The sequence below is a fragment of the Microtus oregoni genome, unplaced genomic scaffold (assembly GCF_018167655.1).
Source record: "Microtus oregoni isolate MIOR12 unplaced genomic scaffold, Mior012 000015F_ref0000493, whole genome shotgun sequence".
In the NCBI taxonomy this organism is placed as follows: Eukaryota; Metazoa; Chordata; class Mammalia; order Rodentia; family Cricetidae; genus Microtus; species Microtus oregoni.
Window position 1 is genome coordinate 30,704,998 of NW_024543074.1, and position 21,483 is coordinate 30,726,480.

At 45.8% G+C, this 21,483-nt stretch overlaps 1 protein-coding gene across 1 annotated transcript; it reads right to left on the reverse strand.

Moving 5' to 3' along the window:
• Positions 1-1,738: 1,738 nt before the first annotated feature.
• On the reverse strand, positions 1,739-19,737 carry Dhrs7c (dehydrogenase/reductase 7C). Its single transcript, XM_041665481.1, has 7 exons — positions 19,617-19,737; positions 19,241-19,400; positions 9,726-9,838; positions 8,022-8,232; positions 4,989-5,081; positions 2,794-2,949; positions 1,739-2,015 (listed from the first exon to the last, which is right to left on the reverse strand). Exons 2-7 carry the CDS (start codon positions 19,392-19,394, stop codon positions 1,807-1,809), a joined length of 936 nt encoding a protein of 311 aa, XP_041521415.1. The 5' UTR covers positions 19,395-19,400; positions 19,617-19,737; the 3' UTR covers positions 1,739-1,806.
• Between the last annotated feature and the right edge of the window lie 1,746 nt (positions 19,738-21,483).

Here is a 21,483-nt window from a genome sequence, read left to right on the forward strand (position 1 = left end):
ATTCCCGGGAACCTAGGCAGAGAGGAGGGCCATGTACACGCTATTGTGAATAGGATGCATGGACTCTTGCTGTGGTTTGTGGAAGTTCTGTGAAGGGTCTTGCGAAATGTATTTGGAGCAACAGTGACACCTTGTGGTCATTTCTCACATTGCAGACCATGTCCATTTCCACCACACCTCTTGTTTCTTCTCTACCCCGCTAACATTTCATTTATTTGTTTATTTATTTATTTATCCAGTGTTTCAATATTAATGTCGGAGGTATTTATTTACTATGATGGTGATATATACCACTCTGATAGGGTGGCAGAGTGCCACCTGAGAGCAACAAGTTGCATCCTGAGGGCGATGGACTTTTGATTATGGGTTTCTTGGGGCCAGTCAACTTTCTAGGTCTACCCAAGGCTCTGGAATCCCTGGCCAGCTGGCAGAGGATGATAGAGCAAATTCACATGCATGGGAGGGTCCTTTTTCCTTATAGCTGATCTCTCTGGCTTGCTTTAGGGGAATCTGGAAGAGCAGCAAGTGCTCTTAATCACCAAGTCATCTCCCCAGTCCACGATTTTGCTTTTTAAGAGAAGATTTACACGCACACACACACACACACACACACACACACACACACACACACACACATCTGTCTAGCTTTATATGCTAAGCTCGTAAGCGACAGATCTGGGGAATCTAGCAGTCTTTTATCTATGAATATTAGAAGGTTTGAGTCGCTGGTTACAATGTTAGTGCCAAACCTTATGCCCGTACTTCTCAAGAGTCCATGAATCGTTTCGCCGTCTGCATCAGCAGAGCAGGGAGGTGGTGCTTTAGAATAGGGTTTCGTTCTGAGAGAGCCTGGAAGACAAATGCCTGGGGGCAGAAGATCTTAGCAGCCACTGAGGATCTGAGAAGCTGGCTGTTTGTGGCTACATCCCAACTGGGGAAGGGCTGAACTGTGCTTCCAATGAGGGGTGCTTGTAATAATTTTCAGCTAAGCTTAATAAGACGTATATTATGATGTAATATTATGTATAACATAAGCATATTCTTACATATGTGTTCACAATGTTTATGTTTACATGTAATGTATGATATACAATACAATTTATACATCACATAACATACCATGTTAAACATTAACACACAACAATTATATTAATATTAGTCATTATTAATGACATAATTTAGTTTTATAAATTTTTATAACTTATGTGATATATTTATATAATATATAAAATGTTAACAAATTAATAATTTACATTCCTATAATATGTTCCTATAATATGCTTATATAATAATGTTTAAATTACTCTCAATTAAATAAAACTTAAAATTCAATTTGTCCTACATGGTTGGTGGCTGCTTTATTGACTGATCAAAGGCTGTTTCCATCCTACAGGAAGTCAGACTGGGAAATGCTGCCCTAAAGGGTTGCGCTGTGCTGTCTGGCTTTTGGAGGTGGACCGGGCCTATTCCCCTGTTTGAGATAGTGGCGGTTTTCTGGGCAAACCAGAGGCCATTGCGTGCTTGGATAATGTGATGATTTGATTCACTCCTGCTCCTACGCTTCTGCTCAGTTGTCACTCCACAAAGCAGAGAAACTTCTGGAAATGTGCCCCCGATTTTGTGTGGGAGACACTCAGAGACCCCGCAGCTCTGGGGTGTGGGAGGGTGAGAGCCTTGCTCAGGCAAACTAGTGGGTTTTGGCCTGTGGCCTGTACGGGACACCACTGGAGGCAGAGGACAGACGAGCCCACACCAGCTAGGAAAACCTTTATTCCCCTTCAGCGACCCCTTTGGCCATGCTCATGGTTAACCCTCTTCTGGGATGTTGAGCTTCTCCTTCACCCCACAGGCCACGACAGCGAAGAAGAACTCCGGGAAGAAGGTTCGGATGAACACAGCCGCCTTGGGGATCGGGTTGGCCATGAACACTTCTTGCTTCTTTCTCCGCACTGTGCGCATCACTTCCTCGGCCACCTCCACCGGGTGAACGCCATAGGCCAGCTTCCTGCAAAAGACTGAAAGCAAGGGCCGAACGGCTGCAGCCAGTTCAGATCCCCAACTATGAAGATGCTGTGTGCATCTTTAATGTCATGGCTGCCTGACACTCTGCTGTCCTCCTGCCTGACCCCGGGAAAGGCGTTTCACCCTCCAGCCTTTGCTGCTGCTCCGTTTGCTGCCTCATTTCCTCCTTGGCACCTTCATAGTGGAGGGGATGGGAACAAGCTTGGGCAATAAGAAGGCCAAGGAGGGCCTATCATTTGTGATGGCGCTTGCTTAGGGCTTCTGGTGCTCCCTGCTCTGTTCTCCAGCCCAGGTCGTGTTGATGTCTCATTGCAGACCTGGAACTTGGAGTGTTCTAAAATAATGTGCTCTGGGCTGTTGGGCTAGAACCTTCTTGGGCCTCTAAGCTGTGGCAGAGGCAAGCCTGAGGTACAGGCAGTTCTGGCTGGAAAGGCTTAGGCTCCATTCAGAGCTGCCTCCTCGGGACTAGGTAGCCGAGTGGTTGTTAAAGATCACGTGGGCTGAGGAGGGGGGGGGGGGGACTTAATTGGGGGAGGGGGAGGGAAATGGGAGGCGGTGGCGGGGAAGAGACAGAAATCTTTAATAAATAAATAAATTAAAAAAAAAGATCACGTGCCGGTTGTTAGGTCTGGGAAAAGCTGCTAAGCAGGTGCGTGTCTCGCTGCGCCCTACCAGGGTCTGCTGGGTGCAGCTTGGGTGTGCTCTCTACCTGGTACCTCAGGCCTAGAGATTTAGTTTCTCCAGACTTAGGGTTCTCCTCTCAAATCTTACGTTTACAAATGGACGACTCCCAGTTTCTTTGCTCAGGATAAGCACGGTAGGAGCGGATGAAAGTTGGGCTCACAGTGCTGACCACAACGTCGTACTCTTCGACCTCAGCTCGGAGGCAGTCAAAGAAACCCATGACAGCGTGCTTGGAGGCCGCATCTGGAAGAAAGAGCAGCCAGAGATGGGTACAGGAAGCGCTCCGACCCTGCTGCTCTGGGGTTCCACTGTCAACCAGAGGGCAGATGCTCATCTTCCTCCCAGCTCAGAGTGGAAAGGGGCCTGCGAGCTTCCTGGGTTATACTGTTACAGTGAATCCATTCACTATCTCACTGGATCTTTGCTTCTGCTGTGTCGGGGCTGGTTGTCTCCTTAGTTTATATCAGCCCTCAGGGTCCACGGGTTCCCCAACCAGGAACTGAAATACTCAGCAATTGCATGTTCCCTCAGCAGGACACTTTGGCAACTCCCCCCAGTTGTATTAGGTATTCCGTGCAACCCAGAGATGTTGGAAAGAATGGGAGAGGGTGTACACGGGTTCTAAGCAAATTCCATTTGTAGGATGTCCTACAACCACTGTTGCCATGGATACTGAGAGACCACTGTACACTGAAGGAAGAGACAGAAGAGTCATTATGCCCACTCTATGAAGAGTAAGGGGGGGAGGGATGCTGAGAGGTCATGTGATGGTGCTAGATTCCACAGCCAACGGTGGAAAAGCACCGACTAGAATCCTGGCCTCCTCTCCCCTACGACTCCGTAGGACCACCCTCAGAACTCGCAGGAGGCCAGTTCTATATTTGTGAAAATAAGGACGTTTAAACCAAAGCTATTTCTTCACATCACCAAGAGGGCTAAAGTCAAGATGGAGGAAGCACCCCTCTCTGAGGATATAGAGGTGTCTAATATATAGGTGGGGCAAGTGTTGGTTAGTAGAGGAGAAATCAGAACCCTTATGCAGTGCAGGTGGGAATGTGAAGGGTGTGTCTGCCTTGGAAAAAGCTTGGGGAATTTCGGATAGACATTTACATATAATTCCTTCCCTAGGGTTGCACTCTGAGGAAATGAAGCCATGCTCCCACAGAAACAATTCATTCGTGTCCATAGAAGCATTATTCCTAATTCCCAAGTGGTATCAATGGACAAGCATCAATAGATGGATAAATAACACACGGTGTATTCAGCAATGGAAGATTTGCCATTTTCAACTGAAAAAATGGCAAGAAAGTTTGATACATGCTACAACATTGTGCTAAGTTAATAAAAAAAACCACACACACACACACACACACACACACACACACACCTGTAAGGGCCAGTAATGGTCTGTCATGGGGTGGGTAGATCAGGAGGTACCACTCCTCTCTGAGGATATATAGGTGGCTAATTGTTGGTGGGGTGGGGCAAAGACATTTTCTTCAAAGTCTTTTATAACCACTTATAAGTTACCCACAGTCCTATAAGGTAACAGCTCCTCATCCATGCACTGCCAGTAGCACCAAGGAAACTCACTGATTCATCAAACCGAACTGGGTAAACTATGTCTTGAGTCTCTATCTGGGGTGAGCAGATATTTCTTCATATCTCCCAGGGGAAATAAACAGGGACATCACAAAGGTGGGAAGGTTTCTAGATTTCTCCAGTAGTCCCTGGGAATACACCCCTAGAGTCTCCTCCATGCTCGTCTTGCCTTTGGAGCTTCTCATCCCCTGGGACTCTCAGTGGCGATGATCATGTCTCAGATAAACCACTTTGGCTACCATGTTGCTATTACACAGAACTCCACCACTGGGTTCCGCTCCTTTTCTTTTTTCCTTCTTTCCTGAGAGCATGTCCCCTCATCCTCCCATTTTGTGATGTGATGTCCTCAGTTCTAGTCTTTGGGGACAGTTCAAAGAGGAAGAGGTGTTTGAGCTAGGGCTAAACATCTATATAAGGGTGTGACCTTTACCCATGGTGCCATGTTGAAACAACATATGTCTTTCCAGCTGTGGGAATGCACTTTGAGAGGAGAGGAACCTTGCCTGTGATGTCCCCAAATCAGGGAACTGTGACATGAAAGAAATCCTAGAAGGCCCATCTCATCTCTGGATGCGATATCCCTTATCCCATACAATCCTGTGTCTAGTCTAGACAAGATGATGCTTGCTCTGATACAAAACCCACAGCAAGGACGCCCCTCTTTTATCTTAGTGACTTACAAGCTGTGCGGAATGGGATCCCAAACTTCGCCTGGATGTTGTTTACTAACACGATCTGGCCCGTCCTCCTGGAGATCATGTTGGGAAGTAGAACTGGAAAATACGAGGAGTCCCAGTTAGAAATCCGAACTAGGCAGACAGCAGAGGCAGATCCCCACCGTCACCCCCTTTGTTACCCATGGCTCTGCTACCTCTTTGTCTTTTAGACGGCAAGGGACAGAGATGGAGTGGTTCCAGGAAGTCACTGACCCTATGCTTCCCAGGGACCAGTTGAGTGGCACATCGCTGAGTGATTTGCATGACCCACCAGTGTATGAGTTAAGTGACACAGAATTAGATAGTAGGTAAGATCTCCCACTGCACACACCCTTTCTACTCTCTCTTCTCTTCCTTTCGCCATTTCTCCTACTCCCTTTTTCTTTCCTCCCCTTTTTTTCCCTTCCCTTTCCTATTTTTCCACTTCATCCTCCTCCAGTCTAGGTCGTTGCTACATACAGCTTGGAGGTCATCTTCTTCTCACTGCCCTGATTTCTTCAACAAGACAGTTTCTGGTTGGTCCTAATTGGTCTCTCCTGCTGTTTTGAAACAAGATCTCTGTATATATAGCCAAGGCTGGCCTGGAATTTGCTGTGTAGCTCAGATAGGCTTTGAACTTGTGATCCACCTGCCTGAGCCCCCCACTGCTGGAATTACAGGTGTTCACCACTATGCCCAGCCTCCAGCTTGTCTTTTAAGTCTTCTTTGGCAGGTGTTAGTCACTTAATAAAGAGCAGGAAGAACAAATGTCCTCTAAGCTGTCAGGGAGGATGTACTTGCTTAGTTCTTAGGTGGCTTCCTGTGGACGATGCACGAAAGGTGTTTAGTGTATGCTGTTATGATAAAGATTTCTCCCTTATGCAGATTTAATATAAAGTGAAGAAATGTGGAGAAAGATGGTAAGAAAGTAAACAAAGCTGGCAGAATGGAAAGAGGTCCAAAGGAAAGGGAGTGCTTAGGTTCAGAGTCCATCCCCCCCACCCCCCTTAGAGAAGAGCAAAGGGAGGCCCAGTGCTCCCATCGGACTCTGGCCCTCAGCGTTTTTTGACAGTCCTACCCAGAAGGAACCAGCTGTGATGGTTATTTGTGGTTGTTAAGTTGATTATGTCTGAAATTAACTAAAATACAAGTGGCTGGGTATAACTTTGAGGGATTTTTTTTCCCTTAAAATCATTAAATATTTTGCAGTGGGAAGATCTACCTTTAATGTGGGCCACACCTGGTAGCAGCCTGTGCAAAGGACACAGAAGAAGCCAGCTCTCTCCCTGTCTGCTTGTCCTTTCTGGCTGGCAAGTCCTTCACTAGCATTGGAACCTACTTCTTTGGGATCCCAGCACATATTGAGACCAGCTGAGACATCCAGCCTTGTGGACTGAACGATTACTGGATTCTCGGACTTTCTGTTGCTAGACCGTCATTGTTGAACTAGCTGAACCCCGGCCTATAAGCTGCTCTAATCCCACACATATGTATACATATGAATATATATATGTATACAAATATATTCATTCACATATATGTTCCTGAGGGAACCTTGACTAAATACACTGGTCCTGGCCTTTCCTTGTCTGTCATCACTAGGTGACCCTGCCAGAGGTTGATGGAGTGACACCTTTTCTGGCCTGCTTGGGTGGCCACAAGGACAGGGCTGGGGGAAAACTGCTCTTTTTCTTTTTTGTTGAGACAGCATCTCACTATATGGCCCAGCTAGCTTCAAACTGGTAATCCTCCTGCCTCAGCCTCATGAGTACTGGGAATATAGGCTGTCACCGCTCCTGGCTGAAAATGTGTTATTTCTGGAGCCCCATTCTAGAAGCACCACGAAGTCAACTTTCTACCTCAGGTGCCTCTTTCCCTCTGTCTCAGAGTCCCATTCCTGAAGGGCTCAGCATGGGAGTCAGAAGCGAGGAAAATGACCATGGAACATGCTTTCACAACCACACCAGGGCGCCAGGTCCCCACAAAGGCACATTTTCCATGTGCATGCTGTCCGTTGACTGCTGGGAAACACATACAGGTTTTGGAGGGAAAAGGTCAATTTGTGATTCTCTTCCATGGGCATCTCCTGCCCTAATCCAGACTGCAGACCCGAGTTTGAACATAGCTATGAGAAATCTCTATCTGGATGTCTTCTAGGTCCTCAGACAGGTTCCCCTGCAGGCCCCTGCTCCACCCGTAAAGGAGCTCACATTCATACACATCCTGTTTGGGTGAAGGGGTCAAAGGATACTGTTTTTTTTTTTTTTATAGTTGGCCACTAGTCTTCGTTTCCTTTTTCTTGGTGTGTGTGTGTGTGTGTGTGTGTGTGTGTGTGTGTGTGTGTGCTCACCTGTGCATGCACACGTGGAAGCCAGAGGTTGACTTTGGGTGTTGTCTTTGTTTCATATTTTTTGAGACAGGATCTGTCACTGAACCTGGATCTTGTTATTTGGACTAAACTGGCTAGCCAGGAAATTCCCTGGATCCTCTTATCTTTCCCCTGCCCCGAGCTGAGCTTACAGTCATGTTCCAGCACACCCCGCTCTTATGTTAGGCTGGGACTCTGGTCCTCATGCTTGTATTGGACTAGCACTTCACCCTCTGAGCCATCTCCCAGCTCTGCCTTCCTCATTTCTGAAGACAGAACCTTTGACAGACTGTCACGGTTAATGAAGAACTACTGTAAGACCTATGTAACAGAATATAGGCAAAAGCTGAAGACAGTGGTCCAGAGAGACAGACTCACCGGGGAGCTACGGATTGGGTACAAAGAGAGAGGTACCGGGCAGAATGAGGATGAGGAACAGAGTTTCACAGTGAAGTGAGAATAGACCTGCAAGATACTTCCTTTCGTGACCAACATTTACAGGGGGACCTGAAAACTTTCAGTGCTCAAATTCCGAGCTTTCTTGGGTTGAAGAGTTCTGTCTAGAACCAGATGGCCACCTGGTGGCACCACAGGTCTTTGCATAGCATCTGGTGGCGCACAGACCCTGAGAAAAATGAGCCTCGCAGGACCTTTGGTGAAGGTGATGGGTCCGAAGTAATTGGCATCCATGATCTTCTTGTCGAGCTCCAGGGCAATCTTATGGGCAGGCCCCTTCACCTTAACGCTGGCGTTGTTGATGAGGATGTCCACGCAGCCGTAGCAGTCGAGGACCTCCTTGGCCACATCCTGAACACAGCTAATGTCTGAGAGATCCAAGAGGACTAGCTTTGGGGTGAAAGTCTGCGGGAGCAAGAAGAGAATCAGGACATGTTTAGGATCATCTCCTTGGGGATGTTGGGGGCCCTCAGTCACACGACTTCTCTTCTGGGAATTCAAAAATCATAGGCTAATTAGAGAAACAAACCAAGGCAAAGGGGAAGAAGTAAAACAACTCTGGGATGAAGGAGATTGCTGAGGAATCTCATTTTGGAGACTAGGGCCACAGTTAAGTGTGGATAAGCTGTAGTAAATCTGAACCCTTGGCCAGGGCCCCTCAGTTGACCCAATCATTCTTGTCAACCAGGTGACCCCTTGGAGATGGTGAACTGGCTCCGGTGTTGGCATCATAACACTGCTGCGTTCCTCTTTGAAATTGTTACCCCATTTGGTTTATAAGTTACAAGAAAATTCAGTTCAGCAGCTGGCAGTCACCCCTTGCTTTGCATCAAAATTGTATATTCCACACGGCGTTTTTGAAGCATCTATTAGATGCTAGGTGCTGTACTCAGCTCTGGACAACTGCCATCCTCAAGATGCTACAAGTTTAGAAGTAAAGATGGCTAAGCAATGCATCCCACCGTAGGGAATGGGCTCGAAAAAGCTTGGTCCTGCCTCAACTTAATGTGCTAGGCTTTGTTGACTCCCCATGGGGGAGGCCTTACCCTTTGGGAGGAGTGGATGTGGATGGACTTGGAGGGAGGTGGGGGGAAGGGTGGGAGGGAGAACTGCAGTTAGATTGTAAAATGATTAATAAAAAAAAGAAACAAAGATGGGGATGGGGCTTGATAGTACCCTGGAGCCAATGCAATTTCTGGGCAAATGTTAGTTCTGACACACACCCTTGAAGAGAAGGTTCCTATTGTGAGTCAGATTTGTTTGGAAAACAGTCACTGATCCCCAAGTTCTTTCGGGAGATACACACTCACATATCAAAGGATCTGAAAAGACAAGCTGGACGGAGCTTACTCTTTTCTACACAACTTGGTTTTTACTGAAATCCTTATAATGTCCCCCAAAAGTCTCCCTGTAGCATTCTGTGTGATTCTAATTGATCCAAATCAAGTCAATTCCTTTGAGCTGTTTGCAAATACCAACCTTATCCTCAGGAGTAAGGGTTGGATTTTCTTTCTGAAGAGTACTGACGGCAACACCTATAACCTGGGTGACTTAGAAGGGGAGTTCCTGGATTTCTTTGACGCTACTGCCCCTTGTGTTGTTTGTTGTCTTTACAGCAGCCATATTTGTAATCACAACCCACAGCTGGGACACTTGGGACACTCATTTTCTGCATTTTTTTTCCTGAGTTAGACTCACACAGACTCAGGGAATTAGTGCCAAAATTTTCCCACGAGAAATGATCAAACAAGCCAGCGCCTTTTGTTGGACAGACAGGCCTCTGTCTGGGCCAGTGCTATTGACTCATTTCTCCAGAGCTACTGCCACATTTCTCCAGAACTGCTCTTTAGCAAGGATGGAGGCTCAGGGTGTCTCAGGCTGCCTGGAGAGGGCCTTACCTTGCTGGGGTCAGCCGCACTGGTCAAGGCAGCGTAGAGGCTCTCCAGTCCCTCCCAGTTCTTTCCACACAACACCAGTCTCGCCCCACCTGCATGGAACACCCGAGCGCACTCTGTGGAGAAGAGGGAAGGGAGGCAGGGTGTACTGAGTGAATGGAGCCATAGAAGGGACTTTCCCCTCTCAGGAACTCCTGACGTCAACAGATCCTGATATCTCATCATCACCATAAGGTTCGCCTTCTGGAGCATCATTTCATTTGATCCCCTCCTCAGGCTAGACATTTTAGGGGTTCTGAGGATTGAACCCCAATCTTGCATGTGTTGAGGGATTGCTCTAGCACTGAGCTGTATGTACCCTAGACTAGGATGGTTTGTTTGTGTTGTGTTTCTAGCCTCAGCTTGGTTACTTCCCTGAATCTACTCTGAAAAGAAAAAAGGGAAGAGATAGATATGATAAGATAAAATGATAGATTATTGAATCTGCTTTTAAAAAGCAACTACTAGTTTTAAATGTTTTACATTAGATTGGACTTTTGTATATTGTATACAAATTTTGTGTATTGATACAAATTTGAGATTAATTTTTATTACAACATGCTGTATATGCATTTCTAGTCTTATTTAAGGTATTGTACCTATATAACTCATTTAACAATCTAATGCAAATTTCTAGTCTTTGAAAATCATTATTACCAACTATTTAGGATAATAAGGAAATGCAGGTTAGTAGTCAATCACCTAGTATAATCCAACTAGTAGTCACATTAGGTATGTTTTTAAGGTCAAACAAAGATATATTTCAGATAGACAGGCCATCTTCTAACACTTCAGAGATCTATAGAATATGGCCTTTAAGATGTTTTAATAACTAGGTTCTCCTTTTTTATGACAATGAGACATGTCTGTTCTTGGCAGCATCAGTCTATTCCAGAGATGATAATGGGCATTAAAGAAACTCCACATGGATTTTACTTTCTTTGTGGCAAAAGTAAGCCACTGGGCAAGAAAATGCCCTTGCCTCCACTGCTGACAGTATGCCGTTCTAATTGGACAAGCAGGACACAAAAGAAAGTGACTGCCAAACATTATTGCGTCCGTGCAGAGGCCTGGCAGCAACAGAAGAAACAGTACAGGCTGGCCTTTCCAACAGTTGATTGGGAGCATGGGTTACAGAGTGTGGGGATATAAGGAAGGGTTACCAGCTCTAGAAGAATTTCCATACAGATTCTACACTGACATTCAGCTAAGGAAGGGATTGATGTGGGATTCCCCTCTGTATGCTGTGAATATGTTTTATTACCGTTGGTTAACAAAGAAGCTGCTTTGGCCTATGGCAGAGCAGAATATAACTAAGCAGGGGAAAACTAAACTGAAAGCAGGGAGAAAGAAGGTGGAGTCAGGCAGATGCCATGTAGCTGCTAAAGGAGAAAGATGCCAGAACATTACCAGTAAGCCACAGCTTTGTGGCAATACATAGATTCATAGAAATGTGCTAATTTAAGATGTAAGAGATAGCTAGGAATATGACTGAGCCATTGGCCAAGCAGTGTTGTAATTGATATAGTTTCTGTGTGATTATTCAGGTCTGGGTGACTGTCTCATCTTTGGCTGCGGTTGTCTTCATATGCTAATGAGGTCTACTCACAGCAGGGAGCAGCAGCCTCTGCTTTGCTAGGTAGATCTGAGGATGAACATTCCTTCCTATACTGAATGGAGAGAGTCACTAGCCTTTGAGACCACAGTCAACGAGGTAAGATATTGGTAAGTCCTACCATGTCTGTTTGGATCAAATACTGCCAAGCCCTCCACATTTTCTCTGTGGATGGAGACTTTAGTTAAGGCTTTCTGCTCACAGGGCCACTCTACACAAAGAACTACAGGCAACTCAATAAAGCTGGGAGTGGGAGAGATGGTCCTCCCTAGAGAAGAGCACACCAATTGATTGTCCAGTGCCAAATGGTCAGCCCTGAAAACATACATACAAGTAACATTATATGAGCACAACAGGTTATAGTTATATACATGTATATACAAATACGTGCTTGCAATAACAATTAATGAAAAAAAGAGGCCTTGAATTGAAAGGGAGTGGGAGGGACACATGGGAGATCTTGGAGGAAGGAAAGGGAATGGAAAATGTAATTAAATTACAATCTCAAAAATAAACGAAAAGACAGAAAAAGTTGTCTTTGCTTTATGTTTCACTCTGAACTAATTACTTACTAATCTAATATAGGATTTTCCTTAATTCTTTAAAACATTTATTTATTTATTGTTGTATATGTTTGTATGTTTTGGTATGTGCATGCCAAGGTAGATATGTAGAGATCAAAGGAAAGCCTGTGGGAGTCTGTTATCTCCTTCCACCATGTGGGTCCCAGGGATGGAACTCAGGTCACCATACTTGGTGACACGCATCTTTATCTACTGAGTCATTTCTAGCAAAAGCTGACAGGCATACAACATTCACAGACAGCAATAATCCTGGCACTTAAAAACAATGAAAGCTCACATGTTTGGACAGTTTCTTTGTCCTAGGCATCATTGGGAGAGACATCCTTGTATTTGCTCAGCTAATTCTTACTATGGCCATGGGAGGTACTAGCTTAGGCTGGGTCTCTGAGGTGATTTGAATACGAATGACCCCACAGACTCATGTGTTTGAATGCTTGGTCACCAGGGAGTGGCACTATTAGGAGGTATGGCCTTGTAGGAGTAGGTGTGACCTTATTGGAGGAAGTGTGTCACTGGGGGTGGCCTTTGAAGTTTCAAATTCTTGATCTAGGTCCAATGTCTTTGTCTTCTTGCTGTCTTCTGATCTGGATGCTGATCTCTTGGCTCCTTCTCCAGCACCATGTCTGCCTGCTTGCTGGTATGCTTTCCACCATGACCATAATGAACTAAATCTCTGAACTGTAAGCCAGGCCCAATTGAATGTTTCCTTATAAGAGTTGCCATGGTCATGGTGTCTCTTCACAGCAACAGAACTCTTAAGACATCCTTCTAAAGCAGCAGCTGGCACGAAGAGCTGGCTGTCTCAATTGCTTGTGAGATGACCAGTCTTTGCGTGCTTGCATCCATGAGCTACTGGCTGCATTGTCCCCTCTTGGAGGAAGTACCTAGATGGTGGTACTATAAAGTTGCCAAAATAAAGCAAAATGTTAACAGTTCCGACATAGGTAAGAGGTATTGGTAAAAATGGAGCCAGGTATTGATGAAAATTTAGTACCCATATGGTAAAGTTATTATATTGAACTAGTGGGAGAAGAATATGTTACTTAAAAAAGATACTTGGGGGGCTGATGAGACGGCTCAGAAGAGAGTACCACTCCTGTGGGGGACCTGAGTTCTCAACACCCATGTCAGCTTGTCACCTGTAATGCCAACTCTGGGAGATCAGTTGCCCTCTTCTGATGCCCACCAAGGGAACTGTACTCAATCAATGCATACATTGTACTACACACACATACACTTAATGACAATAAAATGAACCTTTAAAAATGATATTTGGATGCCTATTTGGGAGATAAAAAGCTAGATGCAACATATTATAACGTACTAAATAGTTAAATGGAAAACAAGAATCGCAAAAGAGCTAGAGATTTATCTGCTCTCTTCTACTGGGAAAGGTCTTCTGAGCATGCCCCAAAGAAACAAATTGTATCAGAATTAATTTATAGATTTTATTCTTAAATTTGTTTTACAGCAAAGACATAAATAAAGAGCAAACAAATTAAGAAAAGTATTTATAACCTGTATGTCAGCAAAGGGCTTATTTATTTGATGTGCAAAGGACTTTTACAAATAAGAAGGACCAACTGGGAAAAAGAAAAAAAACCACAGTTAATGAACAAGAGATTAAGAGTCTACACCAAGGGCATGATAGAGAGATGCACTTTAAGCCACACACTAATTTTAATCCATCAGTTAATGAAGGACAAAACAGATCGTATTTTAGTGAGATGTAAGCAGTGGGTTTGTCCCCCACTCACTCTAGTGTGTATGAACTGCTACAGGTTTTGGAAGAAGAACTTGACTATGTCCTTCAAAGGACTTTGATACATCAATTTCATTTATGGGTATTTCTTCTAAGGCAATCATTACAAATGTCTGCATGGACACAGTTGCAACACTGCTTATCTCAATACCATGACCAACAGTAAAACACTGGAAATTACTGCAAATGTCTCATATAATAATAAGGTGGGTTTAGTCAACTACAGTACATCTAGAGAGAATATTTTTAAACCCTTAAAACTGATTTTACAAAAATGAATTTGTTGCCATGAAAAGGAATCCATATTAAATAAGTTTAAAAGGTAGAAGCTTTAGAAGCAGCTTATCAGGGGCCAGAGAGATGGCTGAGTAGTAAGAGCACTTACTACTCTTGCAGAGGACCTGAGTTTAGTTCCCAGCATCCACTTTGGGCTCATAAATGCCTGTAGCTCTAGCTTTGGGGGTATGACGCCCTCTTCTGGCCTCCTGGCTTATCTGTCCTCACATGCACACATCCACACACAGACACAGAAATCAATCTTGTTGTAGAGGTGTCAAATACAACACTACAACTTGATTGTGTGTGTGTTTGTGTGCAAAGCGGGGTAGTACTGTGCATATGTATTGCTAACAGGGCGATAGGTTGGACATTTCAGAGGCACTAAGATATAACAGATACAAAATTTCAAAGTTGCTAGTCCAAGATGCATACTTTCAGAAGAAATCACTGCTTTATTAAGTTCATTCCTTTCACCCTAAAATAAGACACAAACAGATGGAGGAGGAGGAGGAGGAGAAGGAGGAGGAGGGGCAGGAGGAGAGGGACTGAGGAGTTAGGCTCTCACTGGATGTCAGTATGAGCGTTTGGCCACAGGCCAGACTCTGGATGTTCTTCCTGCCCATCTCCTCCAGGAGAGAAGACATCTGTGGGTCCCTGGAATGGTTTGCTAAGAGTTCCTTGCAGCTGGGAATCCAGACCAGACTGGTCTCTATGGCGTTGCCTACCCCTAGACCAGGGCTCAGGGGAAGTAGAGCCATGGGAGAAATCCACATGCTCCACTTCCCAGAGGTGTAGCTGGATGTTTTGATGGAAGCCTCTGAGGGTCACAAAGGTGCCCATAATGAAAACAAAACAGCTAGGTGCCCACCTTGTTCCAGTGCTGGGGCTGAAACCAGAGACTTTGTATGTGCCAAGCAAACACATCCTTACTGAGCAATACCCCCAGCTGTGTGCCCTGCCCATATAGCTTGGAGTCTCTCAGGTAAGCAAGCAGCTCCTTTGTTCTCCTCTATGTCCTTCTCTGTTTCTTTATCCCTTGAAAGGTCAAAAACAATAGGAAGTTCAGGCCAGGGAGAATGGGGGTGGGAAAATAAATCAGAGAAAATGGGCACATTGCTTATGAAGCAGGCCTGCTGGGGCTGGGCCATGATGGAAGGATTGTGTCTGATGTGTATTGTATATAATGTATAATGTATATAATATCTATAACTAGAAAGTCAGGCGACAGCCTGGCCTTTCTTTTCCTTCCAGCTGCAGGAAGAGTTTCACATCTGGGCTGGACCTCTCCACAAAAGACTGCTTCTTGACCAATCAATCCCCACTATGGAGAAGGAAGCAGGCTGGAGTTCACTTTCACTCACCCACCCCCTTTCCTAATGGTAGCATGTGTCTGCCAGATCTCACTAAGTTGTGCAGGTTGATTTTGAACTTGCAATCCTCCTACATCAGCCTCCCAAGTAGCTGAACTTATAGGTCCACACCACCAGGTTCACTTTGAAATTTGTATTTTACTCTTGTTCTGTTTTGTCATTTTTGAGACTGGGTTGCACTTCTTAGCCCAGGCTGGCTTCCAACCGAGTGATCCTCCTGCTTCAGTGCTGAGATCGTGGGGTTGATGGTTAATCTTTTTGTCAGTTTGATTAGCTTTGGAATCACCCAGGAAATGGAGGCACACTTCTCAGAGTGTGTTTCTAGGATGTTTTTGAGAGGAACAGCTGAAGGGGACAATCACCCTGAAGGTGGGTGATGCCACCCCACAGGCCGGGGGCCTGGAAGTTGGTGGAGCACCATCATTCCTGGTATTTGCTTCCTCACTGGTGGTGATGTGAACTTAGCTCTTCTCTCTTACCTTGACTGTCACCATGAACCAAACCCTTGGAAGCTGTTGTTTCTATCCTGCCAGGCATTTTGGAGCAGTTCCTCTGTACTCTGATCCTTACATGTATTCATTCATTTATTTATTTTTGAGACAATATCTCAGGTAGCCCAGGCTGGTCTCAAACCTACTGTGTAGCTGAGGAGTACCTTGAATCCTGGATCCCCCTGCCTCCTGCTAGAATTACAGGTGACCACATCCAGCTTTAGTCTGTCATCAGCTCAGCCCAGCTCAGCCCATCTCAGCTCAGCTTAGCTCAGCTCAGCTCAGCTCAGTAACATTTACCCCCCTTCGAGCATCTCAACGTCCACTGTGCCCTTTCCAACTAATAAACACAAACTGGGCACTTCCTTACATATTTCTTCAGATCTAAGATGCCAAAGAGCGTAAAGCGATTTCTGATTCTGGAGACAGGGAAGTGAGAAAGTGGCCCACAAGGGCTGAGATTGCCGTAGACAGGTAGGTTTCAGCACCGTTTAAAGGGGAAGAGTGGAATCTCGGGAGCCATGAGAACGCAGGCCAGGACAACATCCAGTCAACTCTCCCTGAAGACCAAATCCAGGGCTTAGATATTTTGATTGACACTCTTGTTGCAGACCCAGTGGGTACAAGCTAACAGCATGGTTGACTTGTTTGGCTTGTGATGGTTTGGGGTGAAGGTTAGATGTCTGGATTTGGGCTGTGTCTGTGATTTCCCTAGTCTATAACTGCCCATAGGGTTCCCCCTGGCTCTAGAGTTCCCAGACACAGAATGAACTTACTTTTTTCTTGCCTTGAGGTTGAAGTGGAGCAGCTGGTGTCTGGGATTGCTGGCATCAGCAGCACATGGAAAGCAGGCATTTATTTAAAGTTACACACACCCAGTATCTCATGTTACTTGTACATACTTGGACTTTATTCCTTTCTGTTTGAAACAGGGTTAAGGATAAGACTGGGGAGGGTGGGAGGTGCAGAGGGTCAGTGACATGGAATAAAAGAGAATAGTGACCAAAATCTTGACAGATTGGGCCACATTTTTCTGCAAACACCTATGGTGTGTATTTCCTGGGGTCCTAACTTATGTGTGACCATAACCCAATGATATTAAACAAACAATAAGCAAGACTTTTGAAATAAATACAACATCTTCAACGACAAGATGTAGCCAACATTTCAGTATCATCTACCCAACCACAGTAGCGGACACAATAATCTCTCCCAGCTCTCTGGGAACAGATTACATGACAGGCCACAGCCACACCATATAGCAAACCTCAGCAAATACAAAAGAACGGAATCATGCAGAGTTCATTCTCTGACCATACTGGAACCAAAGTGGAAATCCATTAAACCAATATCCACAAACATACTTATCTGGGTGCCTTCCCTGATCAAATGGCCTCCAGATGTTAGTCATTCATTGTACTGGCTACAGATCCTGTCAGGAGCAATTTATGGGAACAGAGGTTTATTTAGGGCCAGGTTTGAGAGGATCCATTCTGTCAGGAAGGCACAGGACTACAGCTGGGTCTGTGGTGATTGGAGGTGACAGCCTGTGTGGGGGAGGGGAGTGGTGAAGGTATAATGCTTCGCAAGCCTGCACCTCATGACCTACTTCTGCCAGTCAGACCTCTCTTTCTGGACCAGTGGTTCTCAACCTTCCTAATGCTGCGACCATTTAGCAGACTTCTCCGTGTTGTGCAGACTCCCCTCGACCATAACACTATTTTCATTGCTACTTCATAATTTTGCTATTGTTATGAATCACATTGTAAATATCTGTGTTTTCTGATGATCTTAGGTGACCCCATGAAAAGGTCATTTGACCGCCAAAGGGGTTGCAACCCACAGGTTGAGAACTACTGTGACCTAGACCTGAAAAATCCCACAGCTTCCAAAATAGCACTCGAAAACACAAGTCTGTAGGGGGATAGTACAGATTCAAAACAAAAATTTAAAGACATGTATTGAGTGTTTACTAGATAGGAAGCCTTGAGGTAGGCATGGGGGTGCTAGCATGAAGCACGCCAGGCTGATGGTGGTGAGCATGCGCAGAATGTTAGGCTGTGGGGAGGCAGGTCTCTGGGGGCACCGGAAAGGATGGAACAGGTGTGATGTCAGGGAGGACTCCAGGGACCTGGCCTGCTCCTAGACAAGCATAATCTACTTGTCGAAAGACTGTCCCACAGCCCATGGCTGAACAACTTCAGGTGAGGCCCTCTTCTAACTTTCCCAACAGCACCACGGGCTTGCGTCTGGGCTGATGGGCAAACTAGAGTGTCCTGGCTAGCCCTGGTGAAGACTCAGTTTTGGGTTTGTGTGTCACCCCACCTTTGGAGTGCCAATCCCAACAAGCCAGGATAACCTATTTGGCAATTGCTCCAGAGGCCGCATCTACTATGTCTATGCTTGACGTCTTTATGTGCCATGGCTGACCCAAGATAAGCATTCCCTGAGACCTCTCCCAGTCTCTCAGCAGGGAAACACACCACTTCTGGAGACATCCAAGAGAACAAGCAGCAGGCTATGGAAGACACCTCAGAGACAGGGCCACAAAAGTCCTCCCAGCAGCCACAGCACGGGAGAAAGTGCCTCCCCCAGACACTCTAGAGGAAAATGTGAACCCATTGACACCTGTTGAGCCTCTGGTAGATGGCTGGTTGCCTGGGTTCTATGCTGGATTAAATAACAAAAATAATGGTAGAAATTGTCATTAATTTATGTAACAAAATTACACAGCCATCATAAGGAATAATAGAATCCTACAACCAACAGGATATTTCTGTCACAAATGCCACAAACAGAAGGGCTCAGAAGACTGTTTTACATAGGGATCACCCATGAAAGTGCCCTCAAGTCCAGGAAGTGAGATGGTGGGGAGCGGTAGCTGTGTGTGATGGAGAGTGTGACACACGGAGGAGGGTGGACTCTGAAAAATGTCTCCAATATGACCATCTCTAGCAACTCCACGTCCCATCCATGTGCACATTCCAAAGTGGAGACCGCTGTTATCCTCAGTCTACGCATGGGACATTGTAGTCATATAGGTGAAGGCACCTGCTAGTGAAGTGCTGGAACCAGGATTGGGACCCTAGCCTGGCCTCTTATCCAGCATGCAGCCCCAACTAAGGACTCGACATTTCAAGATTTCTGCAAACTCCTGAAGCAATCAAACCCAATACTTTGCCAGCACCAAGCTTGAGTTGGCAACCCCGGGGATTCTGACCCTGTCATTCGCCAGGCAAGAAAGTTTGGGTCTCTCAAAGAGAAGAGCCCTGTTGGGTTGACTCCTCCTCCCTACCAGCAGGTGTGCCCCACACCATCCTGCCTCCACAGGTCCCTTGTGGACAGAGATGGCCACACACCCAGGGGAAGCCAGCTTACCCTTTCCCAGTCCTGAGATGGCGTCCGTGATGACCACCACTTTGTTCTGCACAGCAGACTTCGACCACAGCCTGGATGCCTCCTGGTAAATGAAGAGCAGGCCACTGATGGCCAGGAGCAGCAGAGGCAGCATCAGGACAGCCATGAGCCCCATCTTGCTCTGCAGGACAGCAGGGTGACAAACAGTTGGCTTTTCAGAGGTCCTGATTGCAACACCCAGGGCAGGGGGAGGTTCAGGCTCACAGCCTTCATTCCCACCAAGGCCAGTATCTGTTCTCCAGAGAACTGGGCTCTGCAAGGTCCCGGGACGTTCTTCCCAGCTGAACAGCAAGGAGTGTATGAATCCCCAAAAGCCCAGCAATTAGAAATTACTCACGGTGTCTCACAGTGGAGGCGTTCAGGGGGCCTGCCCTCCCCTAAGGCTAATTACAAGTTTAATTAAAATGGGTCTGCATTTTTGGAAGGAAATCCTTGTGTTAAGGCCACTTGCTTGGGCCCTAATGGTTATTTATAGCTCTCAGTTGCACTAAAGGGCTTTTCAGGGTAAATATAGTGTCTATGCTGATATTCAGGGACACATGCTGGCCGGGTCTGATTTCAGAGTTCTTGCCAGGACTTTTAAAGCCTTGTTGGCTTGCGGGACCGTTAGAGTTTCCTCTGCAGTTTGGGCCGAGAGTCAGGGGTCAGTCCCTGGGATTGTCAGCACAAATGCCGGTGTCTTTCTTTCCTCTACTGAGTGAGCACTTGCAGGTGGCTCAGACTTAGGTGGGCACTGAGCCATCTGGCTGTCCCTGACTGGGGGTGGGGGATGGGGACAAGAAACAAAAAGAAGCTGGTCAGTGGAATGGAACCTGCTACCAAAACCCCATACAGGAACGGGGCATGAAAGAGTACTGTTTAGAGAGCACTCCCTGCCTTTGCGAGGCTCCAGTTCCTCTTCTCTAAAATGGGTAGTTTTATTTTGCAGATCTGTTGGTGGCACAAAATAAGATCCTGCCTATCTTGATATATATAGATTCTGAGCCTCAAGGAGGTAACCGTTGCTACCTTTTATGATTAAATATCCAAGATGTTAAATAATTTAACTATATAAGGAACTCAGCATGGCTAAAACCATCAAAAGTCCAAGGCCTGCCCCAGCATCCTGTCTGCTGTGCTTTAAGGTATACTTTTATTATTTATATGTACACATTTATATGTATGTGTGTGTCTATGTGAGTTTATAACATGTTTGTGGATGCCTGTGGAGGCCGGAAGAGGGTATTAGATCCAGTGTAATCCCCTGGTTACAGGTGGTTGTGAGCCATCTGACCTGGACTCTGGGAACCAAACTCGGGTCGTCTGCAAAAGTAGCAAGAACTCTTAAAGGCTGAGCCATTTGATCAGGCAAGAGAATGGAGCTGGCCAGAAAGTGAGGCTGGGGTGGGTAGTGGGTGGGGGATGAGAGGGGCAGAAACTGCATTTCTTAGAAAATAAGAACAATCAGGAATATTACAAACCTCATCTCTTTATTGGCATTTAGTGCACGCGTTAGGGCTGTATGGCGCTCAATGACAAACATTTGTGTGACCAGTACCCACATCAACAAACAGTACAAATATGTGTCTGTAGGTCTCTTCCGGTTCCAATGGGGAACTACTTTCTGGTCTTCAAATGGGTGTACTAGTTTGCATTTGTGTGTGTGTGTGTGTGTGTGTGTGTGTGTGTGTGGTGTGCACCTTTTCCTTTGTAGACTATCTAAATAGAATCACAGAGTTGACACTCCAGCTTGGCATCGTGTTTGTGAGATTCATCCACACTGTGGTATAAAACTGGAGCCCATTCATGCTTATTGTGTGAATCCAGCTCACACTTTCAGTTTGTTCTTCTGAGAGCGGTCATGTGCAGGTACGCGGGGGCAGGTGTGCTTCATATTCTTTTTTATTATTATTTTTTTCATTGATTTTATATACCAACCACAGTTTTCCCTTCCTCCTCTCCTCCTGTTCCCTCCCCATGGCTCCCATCTATCTGCCCCCCCCCCCCCCCATCCACTTCTCAGTCTCCATTCAGAAAGAAGCAGGCCTTCCATGGGCATCAACAAAGCTTGATGCTTCATGTTCTTTTTGTTTTGTTTTTGAGACAGGGTTTCTCTGTGTAATAGCTTTGGCTGTCCTGGAACTAGCTCTTGTAAATCAGGCTGGCCTCAAACTCACAGAGATCCGCCTGCCTCTGCCTCCCGAGTGTTGGGATTAAAGGTGTGC

Bases quoted from the DNA above. Each gene is read 5' to 3' on its own strand.
- Dhrs7c (XM_041665481.1), bottom strand. From the start codon at position 19,394: ATGGGGCTCATGGCTGTCCTGATGCTGCCTCTGCTGCTCCTGGCCATC. The intron at 8,233-9,725 runs GTAAGGCCCTCT...TTGCTCCCGCAG, and splicing joins GTGCGGCTGACCCCAGCAAG to ACTTTCACCCCAAAGCTAGT. The intron at 5,082-8,021 runs GTCCTGCGAGGC...CGTATTTTCCAG, and splicing joins ACCCATCACCTTCACCAAAG to TTCTACTTCCCAACATGATC.